Source organism: Aricia agestis, chromosome Z (genome assembly GCF_905147365.1).
Source record: "Aricia agestis chromosome Z, ilAriAges1.1, whole genome shotgun sequence".
Lineage (NCBI taxonomy): Eukaryota > Metazoa > Arthropoda > Insecta > Lepidoptera > Lycaenidae > Aricia > Aricia agestis.
Window position 1 is genome coordinate 30225125 of NC_056428.1, and position 23239 is coordinate 30248363.

Below are 23239 nucleotides of genomic sequence, written 5' to 3' on the forward strand. Positions count from 1 at the left end.
TTTTAATCAGCACATGAATTGAATAACAAAATTTTTTTCAAATTAATCGTAGCACCATCTGTCAGGACAAACTATAGTCTACAAGTTGCTAAGGGCATTTCATGAACCAGATAAATCCTGATTGTCCAGCCTGGTTTAAGATGATGAATTATAGCTAAGAACACTCTCGATCATGTCAGCTTTCAAACAAAAAAAAACTAGATCAATATCGGTCCACCCGTTTGGATGCTACGATGCCACAGATAGACAGACAGACAAGTCAAACTTATAACACCTTTCTTTTTGGTTTAATTGGCTTTAGGTTAATTAAACTAGGGAAACATAATATTATATAGGAAATAAAACTACTGGTTAATTAATGTCTTCAATTTTAATGAAAAAACTTGCAGTAAAATACATATTATATATACCTAATAATTATTATTATAATAATTATAAATTGATAATAAAATAGGGTATACCTACTTCGTTTCAATTCATTTTCATTTAAATATTTAAAACTAAGCTCAGTTTATGCGACTATAGTAGTACTACATATTTAAATGTAACGTATTTAAATATAAACTGCACAATAAAAGAAAAAACGTCATAAGTCATAACAGTTCGTCAGGTTTACTATTTGTTTACGTTCAGATCAAAATGAATTGATACGAACTATGAAGCTTAGGTTGAGTTGCACCAGAGGCCAGGTTAAAGTTATGGTCAAAGTTATGGTTATAGTTAAGGCTAATTTAACTTTAACCATATCTTTGAATTTGAAACACAGAATTTGACAGAAGACGTTGCTGTTCCGACAAAGCTTTATAAGAACGTGGGCGGGGGCGCTGCTGGTAAAGGAGAACTGTCAAAATGGCGTTTTTGTATGATGACAGCGTTAGTTCCTTTTTTCGCCACGTGCATTTAAAGCCTTGGCGAGCTCTATGGTTATGGTTAAATATGGCGTCCATTTTTAACTTCAACCAAAGAGTTGACATTTTGCATTGTAGTTAAAGTTATAGTTAAGGTTACAGTTATAGTTAAAGTAAGTTGGTGCAACCCAACCTTAGACAATAAGTAATAACTAATAACATTGTAAAACACTATTTATGCGAAAACTAAATTAAACATTAATTAATATTTATCACAGTACATAAACAACTTATAATTAACGATTTAAAATTATTTCTTTACAATTAAGTAATATGCTAATTACTATTTCGAAAGGGTTGAGAAAACTTATATCAAGAACTGCACAAAAATAAAAAAAATATGAATAAATTATATTGTTTCAAATACTGTGTTAAGTACGATTATATTTTGCATTCATAATATTATTATTGTGTGAAAACTATGAACATAACTGTAGAGCTCGACAAGGCTTTAAATGAACATTACGAAAAAAGGAACAACGCTGCCAAAAAGATGAGAAAAACGGATGAGAACTTGAAAAAACTGTATAGAATCTAATTTATAGAGAATTTATTAAGCTTTAATTTTATCATAGAATATTTTTTGCTACAACGCATCGTTTTTTAGTTATTGGCGAAAAACAAAAAAATGAGACCTTTGTCGAGGGGGAAGGGGGGGGGCCTTCCCCCTCCGGCTCACCTCCTAGACGTCAGGACTTTTAGTATGTTTTATCCTTATGTACCCGGAATAAGTTCCTGCAGAAATTGCTTAGGTTTCGCATTCTACCAGCCGGTATTCGCATTTTATCTGGGGACCAACCTAAATTGCAGTTTTTATTATAGTAGCTAGGTACTAGGTAGTGGAAGTAAGTATAGTGCTTAAAATAATAAATAAATAAAAAAAAAGACCTATGTCTACCAGAATCTCATGGCAAATTTGGATGGCAGATTTTCAAAAAATATCCTTAATCATGGGATTTTTTTTTTCATATTTTGCATGTATCACACACAGAATCAGCCGCTATAAAAAAGTATCAAACGTTTTGCTCCAATTTTTCCAGTATTGGTAGCGTCAATTTTATTTTTCCATTTTTTGCCATCACATTCTGGTAGACCTAAGTATATATAATACATTTAATAGATCGTGACGTAATTATTATAGGTAATAAGTATTGTAATTTGTACCAATACAACATATAGTTACTTAGTACTTACCTACTATAATCTACTTAATATCTCTATATGTATACGTGAGCCAAAAACTTTGTATCCCTTTTGACGAAAAATGGGGAAACGTAGGTGAATAAAATTTTGCACAATGATAGTTTATATGGCGAAGGAGTGCATCGATCTAATATTATTTTTAAATTATGCTTTTATCATACATTTTTTTAACAAATAAAACATTACACACACTACAACACACACACTAGGAAAAATGACAGATTTTTGAGTGACAACCTTATACATACGAATTATACTCTTTTATTTATGGTTGAAGTCTGTTGACAACAAGGTGACAAATTGAAAATGGATTATAGTCTTTTTTTATTGAATCTTAGATACTATTAGACAATGCTTACACGGCCAGTCTGAGAATCAGCTGAGTCCCAGAGATATTTTTTTTTAATTCGTCCCGGTCGGTACAGGCAAAGGGAGAGTCCCAGAGACAAGAATTGAAAAAAATATGATAACGTCAATATTTTTTTACAAAATATAGGTAGGTAGTAGTCCTAATGTCGTTGAAACTAAGGTCGAATTTCGGCTATTGGGCGATCTCTAGTTAAGTATTAAATTGTCATAATTTAAAGTTTATACGATAATGTTACAAAAAAAAATGAAGCACATCGTGCGGGGGCGCAAAACCATTTTTATGCGAGAGGAATTATACAAGTTTTTACAACCATCCTATATTTAATTCCACTTATTATTTCAGGAATTTCTTTTAATATTATAGTTAAAACATAAATCAATAAATTATAACAATATTATTCTGTCTAAAAATAAAAACCAGCCAAGTGCGAGTTGGATTCGCCCATGAAGGGTTCCGCAGCAGTAATAAGGTTTATTTTAATGAAATTAAAAGGTTTTTGATTTATTTTTATATGTCAGTTGATTGAATGAAAATTAATTTAAGTTTTACTATTTATGACGTATAAAAAACTACTTGCTACATATCGTTCAAACCAATTTTCGTTGGTAGTTTTTATAGTAATGTACATCATATATTATTTTTAGACTTATCATGCCCTTACTTTAGAAGTTAGAGGGGGGGGGGGGGACATTTTACCACTTTGGGAGAGTCTCTCTCGGAAACTATTCAGGTTAGAAAAAAATGACATGAGAAACCTCAATATGATTTTTGAAGACCTATCCATAGATACCCCACGCGTTTAGGTTAGATGAAAAAATTTTTTTTTGTTTCAGTTATACCTATGGGGAACCCTAAAATTTTTAATAATTTTTCCATTTTTGTATCCAAATCTTAATTCGGTTTACAGACTACAATATCTACTTACCAATTTTCAATAGTATAGATCTTATAGTTTCGGAGGAAAGTGGCTGTGACATACGGACGGACAGACAGACAGACAGACAGACATGACAAATCTAGAAGGGGTCCGTTTTTTGCCATTTGGCTACGGAACCCTAAAAAGAAAAGAGTACAGTCAGATAAAAAATTAAAGAAGCGTGTCACGAAGCATCTACTTAATTAATATTCCTCAATATTTATCAAATTATAACACAATAGACAAAAGAACGGTGGGTTTCTATATAAATTATAATGCTACTCTAACTATATGAAGTTCGCTGAACCCTTAATAAATAGGTAAGTACATAAATAAGACGATAGTACAAAAAATATCATGGTGCGATTCAGAATTTTCTTTTAACATGTATTATATTTTATATTATATTTTTGAACGAATTATGAAATCACAACGTTATTCTTACTTTTATATTATAAAAGAAGGAATCTATCTGTACTACCATAAATATTTAAAACCTTTCTTTTATTTTTTTATATCAAAAGACCTAAAGCACCCACTCTTGATAAGGCGTATAAAGTTAATAATTTTCCACAGCCAACTTTTCAAAACTAGAAAGTCAAACTTAAAAATGTATTAACATAATATCAACAATTTAATCTCATTGTTTTGAAACTAGACGACCTATTTATTATATTTTAATAAAACATAACATTTGAGCAGAGTAATAATATTATATAGGCCTAGTATCGACGATAAGTATTTAGTACGGTATCTTAAATTCTTAACATACCAATAAATTTATATGAAAATATGTAATAATAGACTACTTGACCTATTTTTTTTCTTAATGCTAATCGCTTCTTAATCATCCATTTTCACCAAAAAAACTAATATTTTTATATTTTATACACTAGAAACCCATAAAAATCTTGATTGAGAAATATGCTTTATAAATGGCGCCGAAAACACTGTCTGCCATAGTGTGACGTCATACGTTTTGTATTTTAAACTCTCTTTAATGAACATTTTATGTGCTAAATGTACGAGTCTTCAAGTGCCCGAAAATTATAAAAGAATTAAATAAGAAATTAGAAATCATTTGTAAAGTTGAAAATTTCTGGAAAAAGTTTTGGCCATTTCATTTCCTGTCTACAATAAATGCAGATAACATATAAAATTGATGTTTTATTTGAATTATTCAAGAAAATATATTTTACAAATCTTTTTAGGCTTATTCTTATTATTTATGTGCAAATAAACTTACATATAACAAGCGCGATAAAAAAAAAGATATTAATTACGAGTATGATGACGTCACATCCAAATCGGAAGTACCGCAAAAGCGTTTTCGTCAGTACAAATCATATTTCCATAAAATTATATTTTCAAATCGACTTTATATTTTATCAATCATAAGTTTTTGTTTGATGATAAGGGTGAAACACGGTTTCCTAGGCCAAGTTCTACTAGAAATATGCATTTGTTCAATGAAATTGAATATAGGTCAAGTAGCCTATTTTAATACTAGTGTAAGTATTAAGTAGGTATATTTCAAGATGAAATAGGTAATGGTGGTTGCAACCTGCAGCACACACGCATTGGGGTTTGGATAAATATAACAAAAACAAGTTTTTTATAATATTATTAATATCTTTGGTTCCTATTTTTGAGATAATAGTAACCTACTAAGAGTGTGTTAAGGGGGCGACTAACCCTAAAGTGTCGATTTTATAATTCATTTTTATAGTTGAAAATAAGCCCCAAATTGTTTCATTTTCTAAAATTAGATACTACATTATATTTCCTTTTTTTTACTACATTATATTCGATCTGAGCAAAAACACGATATCTTAACATTTTCTCGATAGAAAAAAATCATTAAGATGCATCTAATTTTCACGAATTTTTCATTTATTGCCGTAACCGTGCATTGAACTAAGTTAATATTTTAACACATTGTATAAAATTCTTTTATTGAGAGATCGACCTAGCGAATTTTTAAAATGTTGTATCTTTATCGAGTTATTGAGAAAAAACTAATTTGGCGATGAATCCGCGTCGTTCTTTTTCACCCGGCATATGAAATACGGGCGTGAGTGTGAAGAGAGAAGGACGATGTTTGGTTTTTGGGGTTAGTCGCCCTCTTAATGATATTACATATTATATAGTATTAACCATGTTCTACAAGTAGGAAAATCCAAAAGTCAAATTTAATGAGATGGATACGAAACAAACTAAAAATAAATCAAACGCTTAGCAACAACAACAAATTTACTTTAGAGAGCTTTAAAATATAAGCTTACTCTGTAATATTTTTATTTACATAATACTAAGTATACAAAAAATAATAGTACAAGCGAAAGCTGTCATAATACACAAAACGCATAAAAAAACAAAATCAACGCAATTGACAATATTATTTAAGTACACAAGACACATCGCATTGCAAAAAATAAACAATAGTAATTATTAAGTAGGGTAAAACGACTAGTGATTGGACAGTACCTGTCATTGGACAAAGCACAAAAACACAATATTGCTTTAAAAACTGCCTGTTTTTAAAGTAATAGAACGCCTGATTTAAAAGAAAAAGAGGTAGTTTTTAAAGCAACCTTATAGTACGATCAAATTAATAAAATCAGCGGAAATATTTCGTGTAGTTTTGAAAATCGCTACAGTTATTCCTTGTGATATCCAGATGAACATGTCAAAAGTCCTCAAGGGTGGGGGGTGAGCTAAGAGTGTAGGGGGGGGTCAAAGGACCCTTTTTTTAGGTTTTTGCTCATAAGTAAAAAACCTGCACAAATAGCATTACGGTTACTTCTAGGAAAATTTTCTACATAAAATTTCCTCTAAATTATGTCCTATAAATTTTTTTGTACGGTCGATACTTTAGGAACTACAGGGGGGGTCAAATTCCTCAAAAGTGCGAATCTCGAAAATAACACGCATCGAACGTCCGAGACTAAGAAAACAACTTATTCTGATTCAAATACCTGCTATTCACAGATAATTATTATTTGTCCTAGCTGCTATTATTACAAAACGTTAGACTAGTCACCATGGAATTAGGAAGTACTATACAGCTGGAAGGCTTACTTCATCATTTTGAAATATTAAAATGAACCTTACTTCCATGTGCTAAAGTATTATTTTTATTAACTAATATCTCCTTATAGTAGCGAGCACGAGCGAGAAATCGATTTTCTTGGTTTGTCCCTTTCGCACAATTGCCATGTAAAATATACGATAATACATTGGTAGTAAATTGAAAAAAGCATTTTTCGTAGAAAACGATAAAATAAGGCATAAATATTATATAAACGACATGTTTTAATACTGCGCTTTCCTGCTTCAGTTTAATATTATTTAATTTCAATAATTGTTACTAAACTGAGCTTCTCAGTTGTGCGATTTTCTTTTAAAATGTCTTAAGATTTACACATAGGCAAGAAGCTACACTAGTTTGAAAGGGACAGACCAAGATTAATGACCTCTCGCTCGTCACATGCTTAATGCACAGTAAGCTTTCCAGCTGTACGAAGTTCTTACTAATTCCATGCTAGTCACTCTTTCCACACGTTTTGTATGTGTGCCTAATATCGAAGAGCTACGAGCGATAAGGACGACGCTATACGTAAGCAGTGCAAATGCTTCTCTTTCCTTTCTTACCTGGCGCGACACAACTTCAGCTATTTACAGGAAAGGCAAAGTGTCAGTTGTTAAGCTATTTGATCAAAAACCAAAAATCAAGGATATTGCCGCCATCTTCTACAATCCAACATCAACATCTGAAGAAATAGCAGAGTCAGGAGAAAGGATGTTTTTGACGATGTATCGTGCAGCCACTGATCAGCTTGATCTTAACAGACATCGATACTCAGTTTTTGTCAAATCCAGCACCAAATCCAAACCAGATCTTTCCTCTCTCCCACCTACAAAAGGATCAGCAAAATTTCACTCATTCCGAGTGTTCCACCAAGTACAAGAGTGGTTAGGTAACGCACTGCCTCCTGAAATGTGGGGATGGAAGCGAGGAGCTGATGGAAACCTCGAGCCTGTTACCACTCATGATCCTCCAGCTCCTGACACCGTGCTGAAGTCAATATTTTGTCGCTGCAAAAGTGATTGCACTGGTAATTGTGGATGCCGAAAAGCTGGTATCACGTGCAGTCTAGTATGCAACGGCTGCTTGGGTTCGTGTACAAATGGCGTACCTGTAGATTTGGTAGATATAGAAGGTGAAGATGATGATGATGTAGTAGAAGAAAATTATTGATTTAATTAAGACTGTCTAATTATTATTTTCTAGTTTTGAATACATTTTGAAAACATACCAATTTTATTTTATTTATAAAACCGTCTCATTTTTTATACCTATATAAAGTTGAACACTCTGTAACTTCTAAAGTGTCGACCATACAAAAAAAATTATAGGATCAAATTTAAAGGAAATTTTATGTAGAATGTTTTCCTAGAAGTAACCGTTACGCTATTTGTGCAGGTTTTAGACTTATGAGCTAAAATCTAAAAAAAGGGTCCTTTGACCCCCCCCTACACCTTTAGCTCACCCCCCACCCTTGGGGATTTTCGATATGTTTATCTGGATATCTCAAGGAATAACTGTAGCGATTTTCAAAACTACACGAATTATTTCCGCTGATCGTCCATTTTCGGCTTAATTTTCTTAGGCTATTAATAAATATTGTGTTTTTGTGCTCTATCCAAAGACTAATACTCTCCAATCACTAGTTATGTTCACCCCAATTATATTTTTCTCAATTCGCAACAATGACAAAAATGCTTGCACATTCGCATTTTTTTCTGAATTGCAATGGGATATGTCTTACCCACTGTGCAATGCGCACTCCACCGTAGAAGGGAATATGCCTCGATAGCCCTGAATTAGAAAATAAATAATATTACGAATTGGAAAAACCAATTCTAGGATAGATTTAAAACTAAAGATGCTAAATCTCGTGTATTTAAATTTCAGCAGGTTGTGGTCGTCGCGTGTGAGTCCGCATATGCCGCGTGATCATATCTCGGCGACAAGCAGCGTAAGGGCAAGATGGGCAGCGATATGGTTTTTCACCTGTATGAGTCCTCTGATGAGTGGCTAAATGATCCGAACGAGAGAATACTTGACCACACGCTGAACAGGAGTACGGTTTAACACCGCTGTGCAAGCGAGCGTGGCGGGTCAACATGTCTGAGCGAGCGAAACGACGACGGCATACTTCGCATTCGTATGGTCTGGTCGCTTCAGGTGCTCTATCTCTATGTCTAGACGCGACATGCTTGGCTAAACGATCATGGACCGTGAAAGTCTGACCACAAGTCTCACACATGAACCCCGGCTGCTCGGTCACAGGTTTCAGAGTTTCCGATTTAGTGGAAAGGTCGAGAGGCCTGTCCTCCGACTGTTTGTTGTCGTAACAAGAAGAGTCTAACATCAGCCACTGTGGTAATGGGTAATGGTTATTGTTTCGTATCTGGACAGCCAGTTTATCAAGTAGCTGCGACAGCCGTCGTCGCTTGCGCATGTATTTCTGATTGTAAGTTATTGAAGCTGTTTCTGCCATACTACCCGCGAAACCACTGCTTCCTTCTCCGAGCCCTGTAGGCACCAAACTTCCATGCCAGCCTGAAAAGAAAATAGAGACAAAATAAATAAAACTCACATTGATTAGTCAATTACTTATCAAGAAATGAAATGAAAAAAGAATGAATCACTAACTTAGAGTTAAAATTGCACATAAAAATATTTATTGCTTTCACAAATCCATGCTGCTGTATTTGTTTGATAACAGTATATAAATAAGTCTATGGTTTGATACGTATAACCACTTCACAGACAATGACAGCAACATTCAGCAGAGAAAGCGTGTTATTTTAATTATTGAAGGGGTTTAAGAGTAAAATTTTTACTACACGCAAATATAAGATTCCAATGAGCATCGTACTGTTAGCTGAGCGCTGTTCCTTTCATTTAAAGTTGTACCTTTAGATACATAACATGTAAACCGCCTACTAAATAATGCAGAGTTCCAATACACTAACGTCAAAAGTGCAATAAAAAATTTAGAATTAAGTACTAGAACGCGAAAGGATCGATATAGTAGGTGTTGTTCTTTTGTGCTTGTAACTTCCTTAGACTCCTGCAGCCTGCAGGAACTAAGAGCAGGTGTTTTGAATTTTTTTACTAAGTAGAATGGCAGAACCTAATTTATACCGATAGTGTAAAAAAAATTGCGCATCTGTCAGCTAACTGTGACGGGCGACCCTTATCCTAAGCCTCTCATTGGTAGCATATAAAGTTTTTTGAACCAATCGCATGTCTTTAAACTCACACAAAAGATATCCCCTTGGATTTGAGAGCGTGGTTTTTCTTTACTGGTCTAAATTTCTTTACGATAATAAATGTTGTATATATATATGACACAGAAAAGGGCGTTACAAATCGCAGTCAATACGGTTTGTCAATTATTATGGTGATCCTTTTTTATAAAAGTGAAATATTTACATTCGTTTGCTGAATTATTGTATGTAAGAATAAAATATGTACAGTATTTTTAAATTTATGATGATAATATTATATAGGTACGTTTTATACAATATTTTTTATTAAATAAAATCTAGTTTGACATAGTTATAAACACTTTTTATGATCATTGATCAAACTTTTTGAATAATAGGAATAATAATCGGCCAAGTGCGAGTGCGCAGAAAGGGTTCCGTACCTTATCCTACCGTGAGAGAGCGAAAGTTGGAAAAAAGGGTTATTTGTATGGGAAATATTAATTTAATTTTAATTTTATTAATAATTATTAAAATTCAAATATATTTAAGGATTTTCTTAGTATTTCATGCGCATACCTTTAGTCATTATTAATTACGAGCAAAAAAGGCCAAAAAAGGTTTCTTGTATGGGCCCCCCTTAAATAGTTATTTTATTTTGTTTTTAGTATTTTTTGTTATAGCGGCAACAGAAATACACAGTCTGTGAAATTTTCCGAACCCTGGAGACAGACAGACAGACGGACAGACATCGAAGTTTCAGTAATAAGTCCCGTTTTTACCCTTTGGGTACGGAACCCTAACAAGTAAATAATTCTATGCTTTGTATAAAAGTGTTTATATTTGTTTTAGTTTGTAATAGATAATACCTAATATGCTAAGATAAAAAAGTGTTTTCAATAAATATTAACATAGGTTACCTACCTATAAAATAAGTACATTATATTAGTACTTTATTTGAAAAGAAAATATGTAAGTAGTTAAAAGAATCAGGAAATAATTTGCGAAAATCCATAGCTTATAAATTAGTATGTTATTATTTTTAGCAATATTTCACGAAATATTGATAAAAATAATAATATACTACAAATTTTTGGGAACAAAGTGATATAATATTATATATGTATATATTGTATACATATTATTATAAAACAAAGTCGCTTTTTTCCCCTCATGTCCTTTAATCTTTAAAACTACGCAACGGATTTTGATGATTCTTTCAGTGTTAGATAGCCCATTTATCGAGGAAGGAAGGCTATATTTTATCACGCTAACACTAATAGGAGCGAAGAAATAGAGGAAAATGTGGAAAAAACGGGGAAAATTATTTGAAAGGGCTAATTCGAACGCGCTAATCTCAGAAACTACTGGTCCGATTTGAAAAATTCTTTCAGTGTTAGATAGTCCATATATTGAGGAAGGCTATAGGATATATTTTATCACGCTAGGACTAATAGGAGAATGTGAAAAAAACGGGGGAAATTATTTTAAAGGGCTTATCTCGCGAACTACTGGAGCAATTTTTATGTTATTTGGCACATATAAGAAGTAGACCACGTGAAGGATCATAGGCTATCGATTTTAATCATTGATTCAGTGGCTATATATTTTATACCTGTGCGACGCCAGGTAGTATTATTATAAAATAGTATTGTCAAGTAAAAGAAGTAACGCGACTAGAAAAAGTAATAAAAATAATTGGCTTTGCTTAAAAGGCAAAGCCAATTTATTTTTAAGTTTTATGTTTTTTATTTTATTTTACAGCGAAAGTTATATTAAATACATCTTATTTCGGATAGGTACGTAATAGCTCCTACGGCCTACCCATAGAAATAAATCAAGATAGATCGGCTTGCTAAGGAATAGCTCGTGTCAATTTTTACTTTGCTTTTAGTTTAAACAAATAACTTACCCGGGGCAAGAAATACCTCATTTTGACCGATTCACTTTCGTACTTCTGTTTTTACAATTAGACACTGCATTTTTTCACAACCGCTCCGGTGTAATCAAGTCGAGACGTGCGCGCTGACTGAATGAACGTTCAACGAATCTTGCACAACAGGGCAAGACTGAAACACGCGTACTCCACCCGCTTAGCCGTTCTATCTTGATTTATTTCTGTGGGCCTACCACATTGCAAAATATTCTACTACATAATACGTAGTTAACTGTTAAACTATCTTCACTCTACTGTAACAAAACTACAGGGTTGTCAAGCCTTTTTTTTAGGATTCCGTAGCCAAATGGCAAAAAATGGAACCCTTATAGATTCGTCATGTCTGCCTGTCTGTCTGTCCGTCCGTAGGTATGTCACAGCCACCTTTCCCCCAAACAATAAGAATATTAGGGGCATGATAAGTCTAAACAATATAATATGATGTACATTACTATCAAAACTACCAAAGGAAATTGTTTTAACGAGATCTAGCAAGCAGTTTTTTTATACGTCATAAATGAAAAACCTTATTTTATAACTTCCGTTTAATCAACTGTAATATAAAAAATAAATCAAAAACCTTTTAATTTCATAAAAATAAACCTTAATGCTGTTGCGGAACCCATCTTGAGCGAGTCCAACTCGCACTTGGCCGATTTTTTTTTGACTTTCTGAATGTTTATTAAACTACTAGCTACACAGTTTTAAAACATATTTCATAATTATTAAGTACTTACTTAATTATTAAAAAAAGGTAAATTATTTTAATATTAAGTTAACTTGTTTAATAAGTAGGATAACCATTGTATATTAGTGATCGAAGATTGTGATACTATAATTTTTAGTTTAATATTATCATTTAAAAGATAACATTAGGTGCCTAATTATATCACTTAATTGTATAATTGAGAAGGTGAAATAAACAAGTCCGTCGATCACACGAATAATAAATTATTGATCGTGATTAATGTGCCAATAAAATAAGGACGTACATCTTTCACATTATCCAATCAGGCAATGTTCCAACTTGATATCATGCACAAATCAATGTCTGGTTCACACACAATCTATTTAATAATTAGCACAAGAGTTGCATTTTAAGAGGATGCACTCAGAGACGGAGTTTGCGTACAGTGAACGGTACGTAAGGTCGGCGGGTCGGGCGTGCGACCGACCGGTCCCACCGCCCCCGCGCCCGTGGCAACATTGGACATTCACACACGAAACATCACACATTCACTACGTCCATCTCGTACCGAGGCTCACGCGCAACTGACAGGCGCCACCCGCGCCGCCTACCACCTGGCGAAGCGAATGCGATGCGCGCGCGCACATAAAAAAGCGCAACGTAAATAATACGCGAAATTCGAGTGCATCGAATCAGCGTCGTAAGTCGTAACTCGTAAACAATATTTTGATTTAGTTTACCTCATTCAAAAACCTAATAAGCGATTTGTTAATTTGTTAATTATAAAATTATTGCTTATTATCGGTAATGAAGAAATAACTATAAAACTATTGCGAAATACAAGTGTAAAAAATTCAGTTTTGTAATGTGTACTTCTGAAACAAAGTATGTAGTACTTAATCGAAACTTTCAGTCTAGCCTTGATGTTCGGCCGGATTCGGGTGGTGAAATATTACTTAGGTACTACTATACTTACTTCTATTATAATAATACATACATTGAGTAAGTACATAATATTTGAATTTTGAATATTATGTGTAGCAAAAAAAAGTGGTCAATAATAATATTAAAATTATTATTATGATGTTCACTGCAAATGTGACAAAATATTAAGCAATTTTGTACCCTGGCAACATTTTGGGAAAATGTACTTTGAAGTTTGATGTTGCGCGATAAAATCATGGACGAAGACGATACCTACTCTCTGAATACCTACCAGCTACGATTCCTGCCTTCCTAGTACCTACCTAAAGACCGACAAGGCTTTAATTAACGTGGCGAAAAAAGGAACTATACATATAACGCCACCCGCGCCATCATGATACAAAAACCCATTGGCTTCAGTATATAAGTATATTACTAGCGCAAGAGTAATATTGTCCTACAATCAGAACAATCCATATTTTAGGACCATGAAATCGAAATATTAAATCCTTTCTATCTCTGTTAGCTACAACTTTCGAGAATTTTCGCAGAGGAATTAATTATTGTTGTTCGTCTTATCAAAATGATGCTACTCACAAAAAATTATCTTGATAGTGTTACGACATTCTCTTTGTTGATAGTAATAAAAAATATATTGTTCTAGGGAACCTGTACCACTACGTCTATGGCATAGTTAAAATAATCGGCTAAGTCCAATCGAGTTGGACTCGCGCACGAATAGTTCCGTACCATTACAGTACAAAAATTTAAAATAGGCAAAAAATAAAAAATGTGTTTTTTGTATGGGCTATGGGTAAGCTCCCCTCATAATTTATTTTATTGACATTTTATTATTAATTATTAAAGTATAAATACAACTGTGTTATTGATATTAAGCAAATGATAGTAAAAAAATCACGTTTATTTTATGGGAGCCCTCCTTAAATATTTTATTTATTTTGTTTTTAGTATTTATTGTTGTAGCGGCAACAGAAATACATAATCTTTGAAAATTTCAACTCTCTAGAGTCTAGCTACTATCGTTCTTGAGATACAGATGGACAGACACCGAAGTGTTAGTAATAGGGTCCCGTTTTTACCCTTTGGGTATGGAACCCTAAAAAGGGTTAACGGTGTACTTAACAAAAATGTTATACCTCATCGATTATTATATTGTTATTTAATATAATATATTTAATATTTTAAATTTTTTGTCCTATAAGAAAAGTCAATAATTATTATATTATAAAGTCAACAAATACTTAATATAATGAATTAGCTTTTTAAGTACCTAAAGCTAATTCATCATGTTACTTATTTTGCAAGGTATTAAGATAATATTAAGTTATGTACTTATAAATAATATTGATAAGAAAAATTATTATCAAGTACTAAAAATATTATAATACTTACAACCGCAATAAGTACTATTATTTCAGTAGAGTTTAACGTAGGGTTGATTGGACCATTGAGATAGGTACCTATAATACTTTATCTATGGATTGGACAGTATTAGTAATTGGACAGAGCATTTTGTGCTCTGTCCAATTACTAATACTATTACTATTTACTTATATTATGTTTTTAATAAGATTGCTTTAAAAACTAGGTAGGTACCTATTTTTCTTTAAAATCAGGCGTTCTATTACTTTAAAAACAGGTAGTTTTTAAAGCAACCTTGATAAAAATAATATTGTGTTTTTGTGTTTTGTCCAATGACTGGTACTGTCCAATCACTGGTCGTTTTACCCTATAAATATTTTATAACAAAATTATTATTTTTAACAAAAAATTAAAACCGACTTCCAAGGTAAAAACAATAATAACATCCTTATAATATGAACTAAAAAGTATTAAATAATTTTTCCTATCTAATAGTGCCTTTTTCCGAATTCGGCTTAACCTCAACTATTTCTGTAAGTACTCAATCTTCATCATTATGAAGTCGGTGCCAGTTCCAATAAAATAAAAAATAGTTGGATAGACCATTTATCGAGGAAGGCTATAGGCTATATTTTATTACGCTAAGTATAATAGGAGCGAAGAAATAGAGGAAAATGTGGAAAAAACGGGGGGAAATTATTTGAAAGGGCTTATTTGAACGCGCTAATCTCAGAAACTGCTGGTCCGATTTGAAAAATTCTTTCAGTGTCAGATAGCCCATTGATCGAGGAAGGTTATAAGCTATATTTTATTACGCTAAGACTAATAGAAGCGAAGAAATAGAGGAAAATGTCGAAAAAACGGGGGAAATTATATGAAAGGGCTAATCTAAGGAACTACTTATCCGATTTGAAAAATTCTTTCAATGTTAGATAGCCCATTCATCGAGATAGGCTAAAGGCTATATTTTATCACGCTAAGACTAATAGGAGCGAAGAAATAGTTGAAGATGTGGAAAAAACGGGGGAAATTATATGGAATTGCTTATTGTCTTATAAACTACTGGAGCAATTTTTATGTTATTTGGCAAACATGAAGAATAGACAACGTGAAGCTTTTTTGCTGCAAAATGTACGGTTGCGTGAAATTCCTTAATTACGCAAGCGAAGCCGCGCGGAACATCTATATATAATATAATCGTAGGAAAGTCAATTCTGTATATTGAATAATTTTGTACAATAAATAATACTTGGGATGTGATCTACTATGCTAACGCGGACGAAGTCGCGGGCAACAGCTAGTATAACATATTCTTAAACATAACATCTACATAAACATAAAATCAAAATAATGACGACACAAGCTTTTCCACAAAAGCTAATAAGTATATATATTGTTTACTAATTTGAATAAAGTAAATACGAATATGTGTGCTAAGTAGGTACTAATATCATATTTCATAATAATATAACCTAGCAAGAGATAGGGAGTCATCGGGGGATCAAGTAACAACCTGGACAGTAATTTAGACTTTAGACAAATACTTTTAAGGTAGGATAGCTAAAGTAGGAAATGTACTCCTTTATATAATATCGATTTGTCGCATATTTCTTTTGGTCAGATAAATTCTATATTATGTAAGTTTTGTAGTGGCACATTTTTAAGACCCTTGATTTTCTTCTTATTAGGGTTCCGTAGCCAAATGATAAAAAACGGAACCCTTATAGATTCGTCATGTCTGTCTGTCTGTCCGTTCGTATGTCACAGTCACTTTTCTCCGAAATTATAAGAGCTATGCTATTAGAAACTTGGTAAGTAGATGTAGTCTATGAACCGCATTCAGATTTTGATAAATTACTAAAAATTTTAGAGGTACAATTTTTTTCATCTATACGTGTTCAATACATGCGTGTGGCGTATCTATGGATAGGTCTTCAAAAATCATATTGAGGTTTCTATTATCATTTTTATAACCTGAACAGTTTGCGTCGAGACTCTTCCAAAGGGGTGAAATGTGTCCCTCTAACTACTAAAGTCCCCTACTTTATGATAATTCTTAAAAAAAATATATAATATTATGATGTACCATCGAGGAAGTTGATTCCTATGCAATTGACAGACCAACGTTATTTGGTCGAATATGTCAATTCAATGTTAATTGTTATCTGTCAGCTGGGTTTGACGTAACGCAACCAAACTACTTAGGTCCCCGATTTGCATAGGAATCAACTTCTCTGATAGTACATCACTATAAAAACTACCAACGAAAATTGTGTTGAACGAGATCTGGCAAGTAATTTTTTTTTATACGTCATAAATTGTAAACCTTAATATAACTTTCATTAAATCAACTTAAATATAAAAATAAATGGCCGGTTTTTTTTTTAATTTGAAAATAGTCTAAGCCTACTTTCAAATTACGGTAAATAAACGGTACCACGGCGGCTAAAGAACTCCTTCAGCCGTAAATCATAAATGTTTATAAATATTAACTAACTTAAACGTAATTAGTGTAACAAAGATTGAAAAAAATCACATTTGGTAAGTCTAAATTGCAAGTCCCTATATGTATCTTTGGCCTTCGCCTATTTTCTAAAATTATTATTCAAATACTTACATAATTATTAATCTCCAAAGAAATATCATCGAATAATATTACATCTCAATGGTGTAAAATAATAGTTATAAATAAAACGCAAGCAAATATTATTAAAAATTCCGGCACCAAAACTAAAGTAGGAAATTTTAAAACAACAAAGACTTGTATCTAGGAAAGTAAAAAAATTTAAGTTTTTCCTAATATTGGTTTTACTTTCGAATTTATTTTCGTAATTTGTAGTAAAAAAAAGTTTACACTAAACGCGCCAAAAAAAATCACTGACCTGCGACTCCCAAACTTTTGATGTCGTTCTGTGCCTTCAGTATAGCTTCCATAGTAACAAACTTAACACGCGAAATTTAACATCGAAGATGTAGCACTCCCGAGATCTCCTTAGCGAATGAGTCCCGTTATACGAAATCAGTGCTAGGGTGGAAAAATAATAGGACCAAGTTTTATTGTTGTGTAATCAAGTCTAAGAAGGGTCCGGTCTTTTACTTGGGGGGCCGTGTGAACGGGGGTGGCTTAGTAACTAGCAGCTGTCTTACCTCGTGGGTGTCTTCGCAAATCTGTTCATTAGTATAGACGCCTACCCTATGACCTTGTTATTGTTATTGTCATGTTACCTTTTCTATGGGAATTTTTGTCCTAAATCCTAATGGGCGTCTCACGCAGCGAAGATACCCTTATTATATAATAGCTTAAGATTATTATCGATAACGTAATTTTTTTTTAAATATGAAATAAGGGGGCAAACGAGCATACGGAACTGATGGAAAGTAACTTCCGTCGCCCATGGACACTCGCAGCATCAGAAGAGCTGCAGGTGCGTTGCCGGCCTTTTAGGAGGGAATAGGGTAATAGCGGGAGGGTAGGGAAGGGAATAGGGGAGGGTAGGGAAGGAAATAGGAGAGGGTAGGGAAGGCAAAAGGGTAGGGGATTGGGCCGCCGGTAAACTCACTCACTCGGCGAAACACAGCGCAAGTGCTGGTTCACGCCGGTATTCTGTGAGTTCGTGGTATTTCTCCCGTCGAGCCGGCCCATTCGTGCCAAAGCATGGCTCTCCCACGTCATACCGAAGAGAGTAATAAAATTGGATATTAATATTATTATTAATATTCACTGTGTATGATGGTCCATACAAAATGTATAGTGAGCATAGAGATATTATATAACATTAAATTAAGAAATTTAAAAAAAACCGCGCCAAACTACTGAATGATGTTCACTTATTTTTGTTACACACTATATATATGTATATGTATATATATATATATATATATATATATATATATATATATATATATATATATATATATATTTTTTTTTTTTTTTTGTATGGGGAAACTCGTGACGCTCGGGCCCTTGCCCATACAAAAGTGAAAAATATTTTTCGTCTTTCAGCGCTGCTACTTTCACAGTGAACTCTCTATAAGGAACACATACACACCCTAAAGTATTATCACTTATTTTTGTTACACCTTGTATATCTTCTATACATACATATCTACATATAAATAAAATTGGAGTGTCTGTTTGTAATATTGAAAGAACCGTTTTTTACTACATGCATTTGAATCTTTATACGATACATACACCAAAACAATATTTTTTACAATTTTTGTCTGTATGTCTGTCTGTCTGTCTGTTTGTTCCGGCTAATCTCTGAAACGGCTGGAGCTATTTTGCCGGGACTTTTTTTGGTAGATAGCTGATGTAGTAAGGTGTAACTTAGGCTACTTTTTAACCGACTTCCAAAAAGGAGGAGGTTATATTTTACTTTTTTCATATTTGTTAGCGGACTATCCATCTTTGTTATTATACTATGTTGACGCGGACGAAGTCACGGGCAAAAGAAATATACTATTATTTGTTCATAATGTTATTTGGTTCCTAAACATACATAATATTTCAAGTTTCCATAGAACTTGGCACTCATTTAGATCTGCATTATATCCTTTTTACGGCGAAGTCCATAGACAAGAATAATGTATGGAACTTGGCTCTCCATTTTGACATTTATGTTTTTGGTGGGATATTATTACGGACGTAAAAATTTTTACATCCGTGGATATTATATGATATTACTGGATGACGCCCGTTACGCCAAAATTCGTTTATGGTGTGGAAATTGTACATTTTTTGGGCTAAAAAGTATCCTATGTCCTTACCCGGGGGCCGGGATCCAAAGTGTCTCCATGGCTAATTTTAGCAAAATCGGTTCATGCATAGTCTTCAATTTGTATGCAAACCTGGCAGGGTATGTAGAGCTAGTAGCTACCGGCAACTACGAGCTACGAGCGGGCGCGCCCGACCGGGCTATATCAATTCTATAGGCCGTAGCCGTAGGTGTGATTTGTCGGCTGGGTTTGACATAAACAGACCGAACTACGTTGCAATTATTTTATATCAGTAACGACTGCTTTCAAAAGAAAAAAACGTATCAGCTAGGTCAACTTAATGACTTATACAAGACTTATACTAAACATAGCGCGCATTTTTCATCAATTTATACCGCTCAAACTCCGGAGCCCGACTCTCAGTTACTTTTTAGGGTCGGCCCAAAGGGTAAAAACGGGACCCTATTACTAAGTTCGCTTAAGACTTCGTTGTCTGTCTGTCCGTCTGTCTGTCAGCAGGCTGTATTTCAAAAACTGCTATAGCTAGACTTCTGAAATCTTCACAGATTGTGTATTTCTGTTGCTGCTATAACAACAAATACTAAAAACATAAAATTAAATTAAGAAATTTAAAAAAGCCCCCGCCAAAACCACTTTAAAAAGTAATGAAATAATATTTACTGCCTTTAAGTTCAAATGATTCCTAACTTGTGTAAAGTAATAATTATTTTAGTCCATAATTGTTGTCACGGTGTGTCGGGGGACGGTAAAGTTGTTTTGGCGGGGGTTTTTTTAAATTTCTTAATTTTATTTTATTTCATACTTTTTAAACTTGTGTTGGTTATAGTGCAGAATTTCTGATTCCCATCAACAGAATCATATTCTCATGATTACCATCTATCAATGTCCTTTTCAATGAGGCCGTTAAAATGAGCCCAAACGTGAAACCTCCACTTTGGGTTCATACGAAGCTCGGTTCCTATAGAATCCAGGTGATGCTGCAGCAGCAGCATGTAAATATTTACTGTTTATACTTTATCTACTTCTTACTGGTTGTCACAATTAAAATGAGCCCAAACACGAAACCTCTGCTCTTAGTTGGCGAGGAGTTGGATATCCTATTGATTACCAGGTGATGCTGCAGCACCAGGTCAACTTTCCATTATTATGTGTATACGTATGTTGTAAATTCACAAATATCACGAACTAGAATGAAATATAAAACCTATCAAACGACTACAAGTTGCTAACGGCCTTTCATGAACCAGATAAACCCTGATTGTCCAGGACTGAGCAGGCTGATGATGATGAATTATAGCTAAGAACACTCTCGATCATGTCAGCTTTCAAACAAAAAAAACTAGATCAAAATCGGTCCACCCGTGTGGATGCTAGGATGCCACGGACATATACACACACAGACAAACAGACAGACAGACAGACACGTCAAACTCATAACACCCCTCTTTTTTGTCGGGGGTTAAACATAAAATTAATATCCATACAAATTTTTATGAAGGCATTAGTTATGTGTCTACTTTAATAATATTTAATATATCATTTTTATTTTATTTAAATATTATTAAATAAAATAAAAATGAAAGGGTACAAAAACACAATTTTAGATTTTAGCCTCCTCCTTCCTCTATAACGGTACGGAACCCTTCGTGCGCGAGTCCGACTCGCACTTGGCTGATTATTTTTTAATTAACATTTAACATAGTTATTTTTTGTTTACTTTCCCTCACTGTTTACTCGGCGCTTGCAGTGTCAAGGTGTGGTGGCAGCACCCCAACGATGGTCGTTCCCACGCGTCGCACCTGGCCAGTGGGGGAAGAAGCAGCTAATTCGTATTGGGGTGGACCGAAGACACGTCACGACTTAAGACTTATGAGCTACTAGGTGACAGATGTACGCAACTCCGTTGCGCCAAAAATTTTTTATCGTGCTGGAACCATACATTTTTTCGGGATAATTTATCCTATGTGTCCTTTCCCGGGACTCAAAATAACTCCGCACCAAATTTCAACAAAATCGGTTCAGTGGTTTGGGCGTGAAGAGGTAACAGACATACAGACACACTTTCGCATTTATAATATTAAAGTAATGCGTATGGATGCGCTATGTCTGTATGCATTTTTCTGAGAAATTCTTTATGGATTTGGGATATAAACTGGGTTATGTGGCACGCTTTTGAGTCCTGAGTGATAGGTGAGGAACGCACCCTGGGTTACCACTTAGCACACAAACCCTTTTGTAAATTGTAATTTGTAGTTGCCCGGAAGAAACAACTCGAAGATCGCCGATTTGCAAATATTTTGTACATAATATGTTTTTGCCTTTTGGTAATTCAATTATTTTTAGCCGACTTCAAAAGAGTAGGTTTTTTTAATCGACCCTAATACGTATTTTTTTTTGTTTGTAAGTGGATAACATAGCCGTTTGTGAACCGATTATGAACATTTTTGTTGGAAAGACGAGTACTTCACATATAATCATATTGACACATACAGAGGATAGACAAGGAAATACTTTATAGGCCGGGTTTTTTAATTATAATTGTCATTATTAAACATTTTCAATCTATTTATCTAAACTAGAGATCGCCCAATGGTCGAAATTCGACCTTAGTTTCAACGAAATCAGGACTAAAAATATTGACTTCATCATATTTTTTTCAACTCTTGTCCTTGGGACTCAGCTGATCTCAGACTGGCCTTGTAAGCATTGTCTAATAGTATCTAAGATTCTATAAAAAAAACTATAATCCATTTCAATTTGTCACCTTGTTGTCAACAGACGTCAGACTTCAACCATAAATAAAAGAGTATAATTCGTATGTATAGGCTTGTCACTCAAAAATCTGTCATTTTTCCTAGTGTGTGTGTTGGGCATATTTTATTTGTTAAAAAAATGTATGATAAAAGCATAATTTCAAAATAATATTAGCTCGATGCATTCCTTCACCGTATAAACTATAATTGTGCAAAATTTCATCTACGTTTCCCCATTTTTCGTCAAAAGGGATACAAAGTTTTTGGCTCACGTATTAATATACTTATAGATTCTAAAGACTTACCTTCTTCGCCTGGTTTTGATCCGCAGAACTCGCCTTAAACAATATCACGAACTGTACGAACAACGAACTGTAGTCTGTAACTAGCATACAAAATAATGTTATAATGTAAAATGTGTAAATAATAATATCTGACTCGGCTGCTTAGCGATTGCCGAAAGACGTCCGCGTCAGCAAATCAAAGCCATTCTCAAATTGCGCAGACCGCAGTTAAATCGTAATTTTGATAGACAAATGTGGCCAATGTGGCCAATGCTATAATGCTACCAATTTATATAATAAATCATGATTTATGCAAGAATCAAATTTGAAAGTAATATTTGCACAAAATGATTTATTTGTTTACTCCCAGATCAAAATTAATTAATAATGTGTTGTTGTAGAAATAAAAGGGCTTTAAATATTAATATGTTTGCAAAACTTCCAAACAATCACATAAGACGTGGGAATCATATTCTTGCGCAATTCCCTCCCTCCGCCTGCAAAGGGGAGAGAGTTCTCACGAGTTCACACCTGCGCGCCCTCCGCCCTGCCGTAATCCTGGCCGGTCATTACACGTGACAATCTCAACGGTATTCAATGTTTTTTAACCGACTTCCATAAAGGAGGAGGTTATATAAAGTTCGGCTTTGGATATATAATATATTTTTTCAACGATAACTCCGCTGTTTGTGAACCGATTTTCAAAATTTTTATTATGTTGTATAGGGTACGATCGTGGATTGATGTTTATAAAAGAGGTGACCTGATGATGGGATCCATAAGCAATTGATCGAATTCCTCAAAATTTAAATGGACACATAATAATATGGCGATTTTGGTTGATACTTATGA

At 33.7% G+C, this 23239-nt stretch overlaps 1 protein-coding gene across 4 annotated transcripts; it reads right to left on the reverse strand.

Moving 5' to 3' along the window:
- Positions 1-7303: 7303 nt before the first annotated feature.
- Positions 7304-22471, reverse strand: LOC121738452 (zinc finger protein 502). 4 transcript variants are annotated; one of them, XR_006037289.1, is made up of 3 exons: positions 12748-12904; positions 8118-9026; positions 7304-7314 (listed from the first exon to the last, which is right to left on the reverse strand). XR_006037289.1 is itself a non-coding variant. In XM_042130511.1 (2 exons), exon 2 carries the CDS (start codon positions 8962-8964, stop codon positions 8365-8367), a length of 600 nt encoding a protein of 199 aa, XP_041986445.1. In that variant the 5' UTR covers positions 8965-9026; positions 22409-22471; the 3' UTR covers positions 8081-8364. The 4 variants fall into 4 exon arrangements, 3 of the variants coding, with proteins under 3 accessions (XP_041986445.1, XP_041986443.1, XP_041986444.1); XM_042130511.1 differs by lacking the exons at positions 7304-7314; positions 12748-12904 and adding an exon at positions 22409-22471 and having other exon boundaries at positions 8081-9026; XM_042130509.1 differs by lacking the exon at positions 7304-7314 and having other exon boundaries at positions 8081-9026.
- Between the last annotated feature and the right edge of the window lie 768 nt (positions 22472-23239).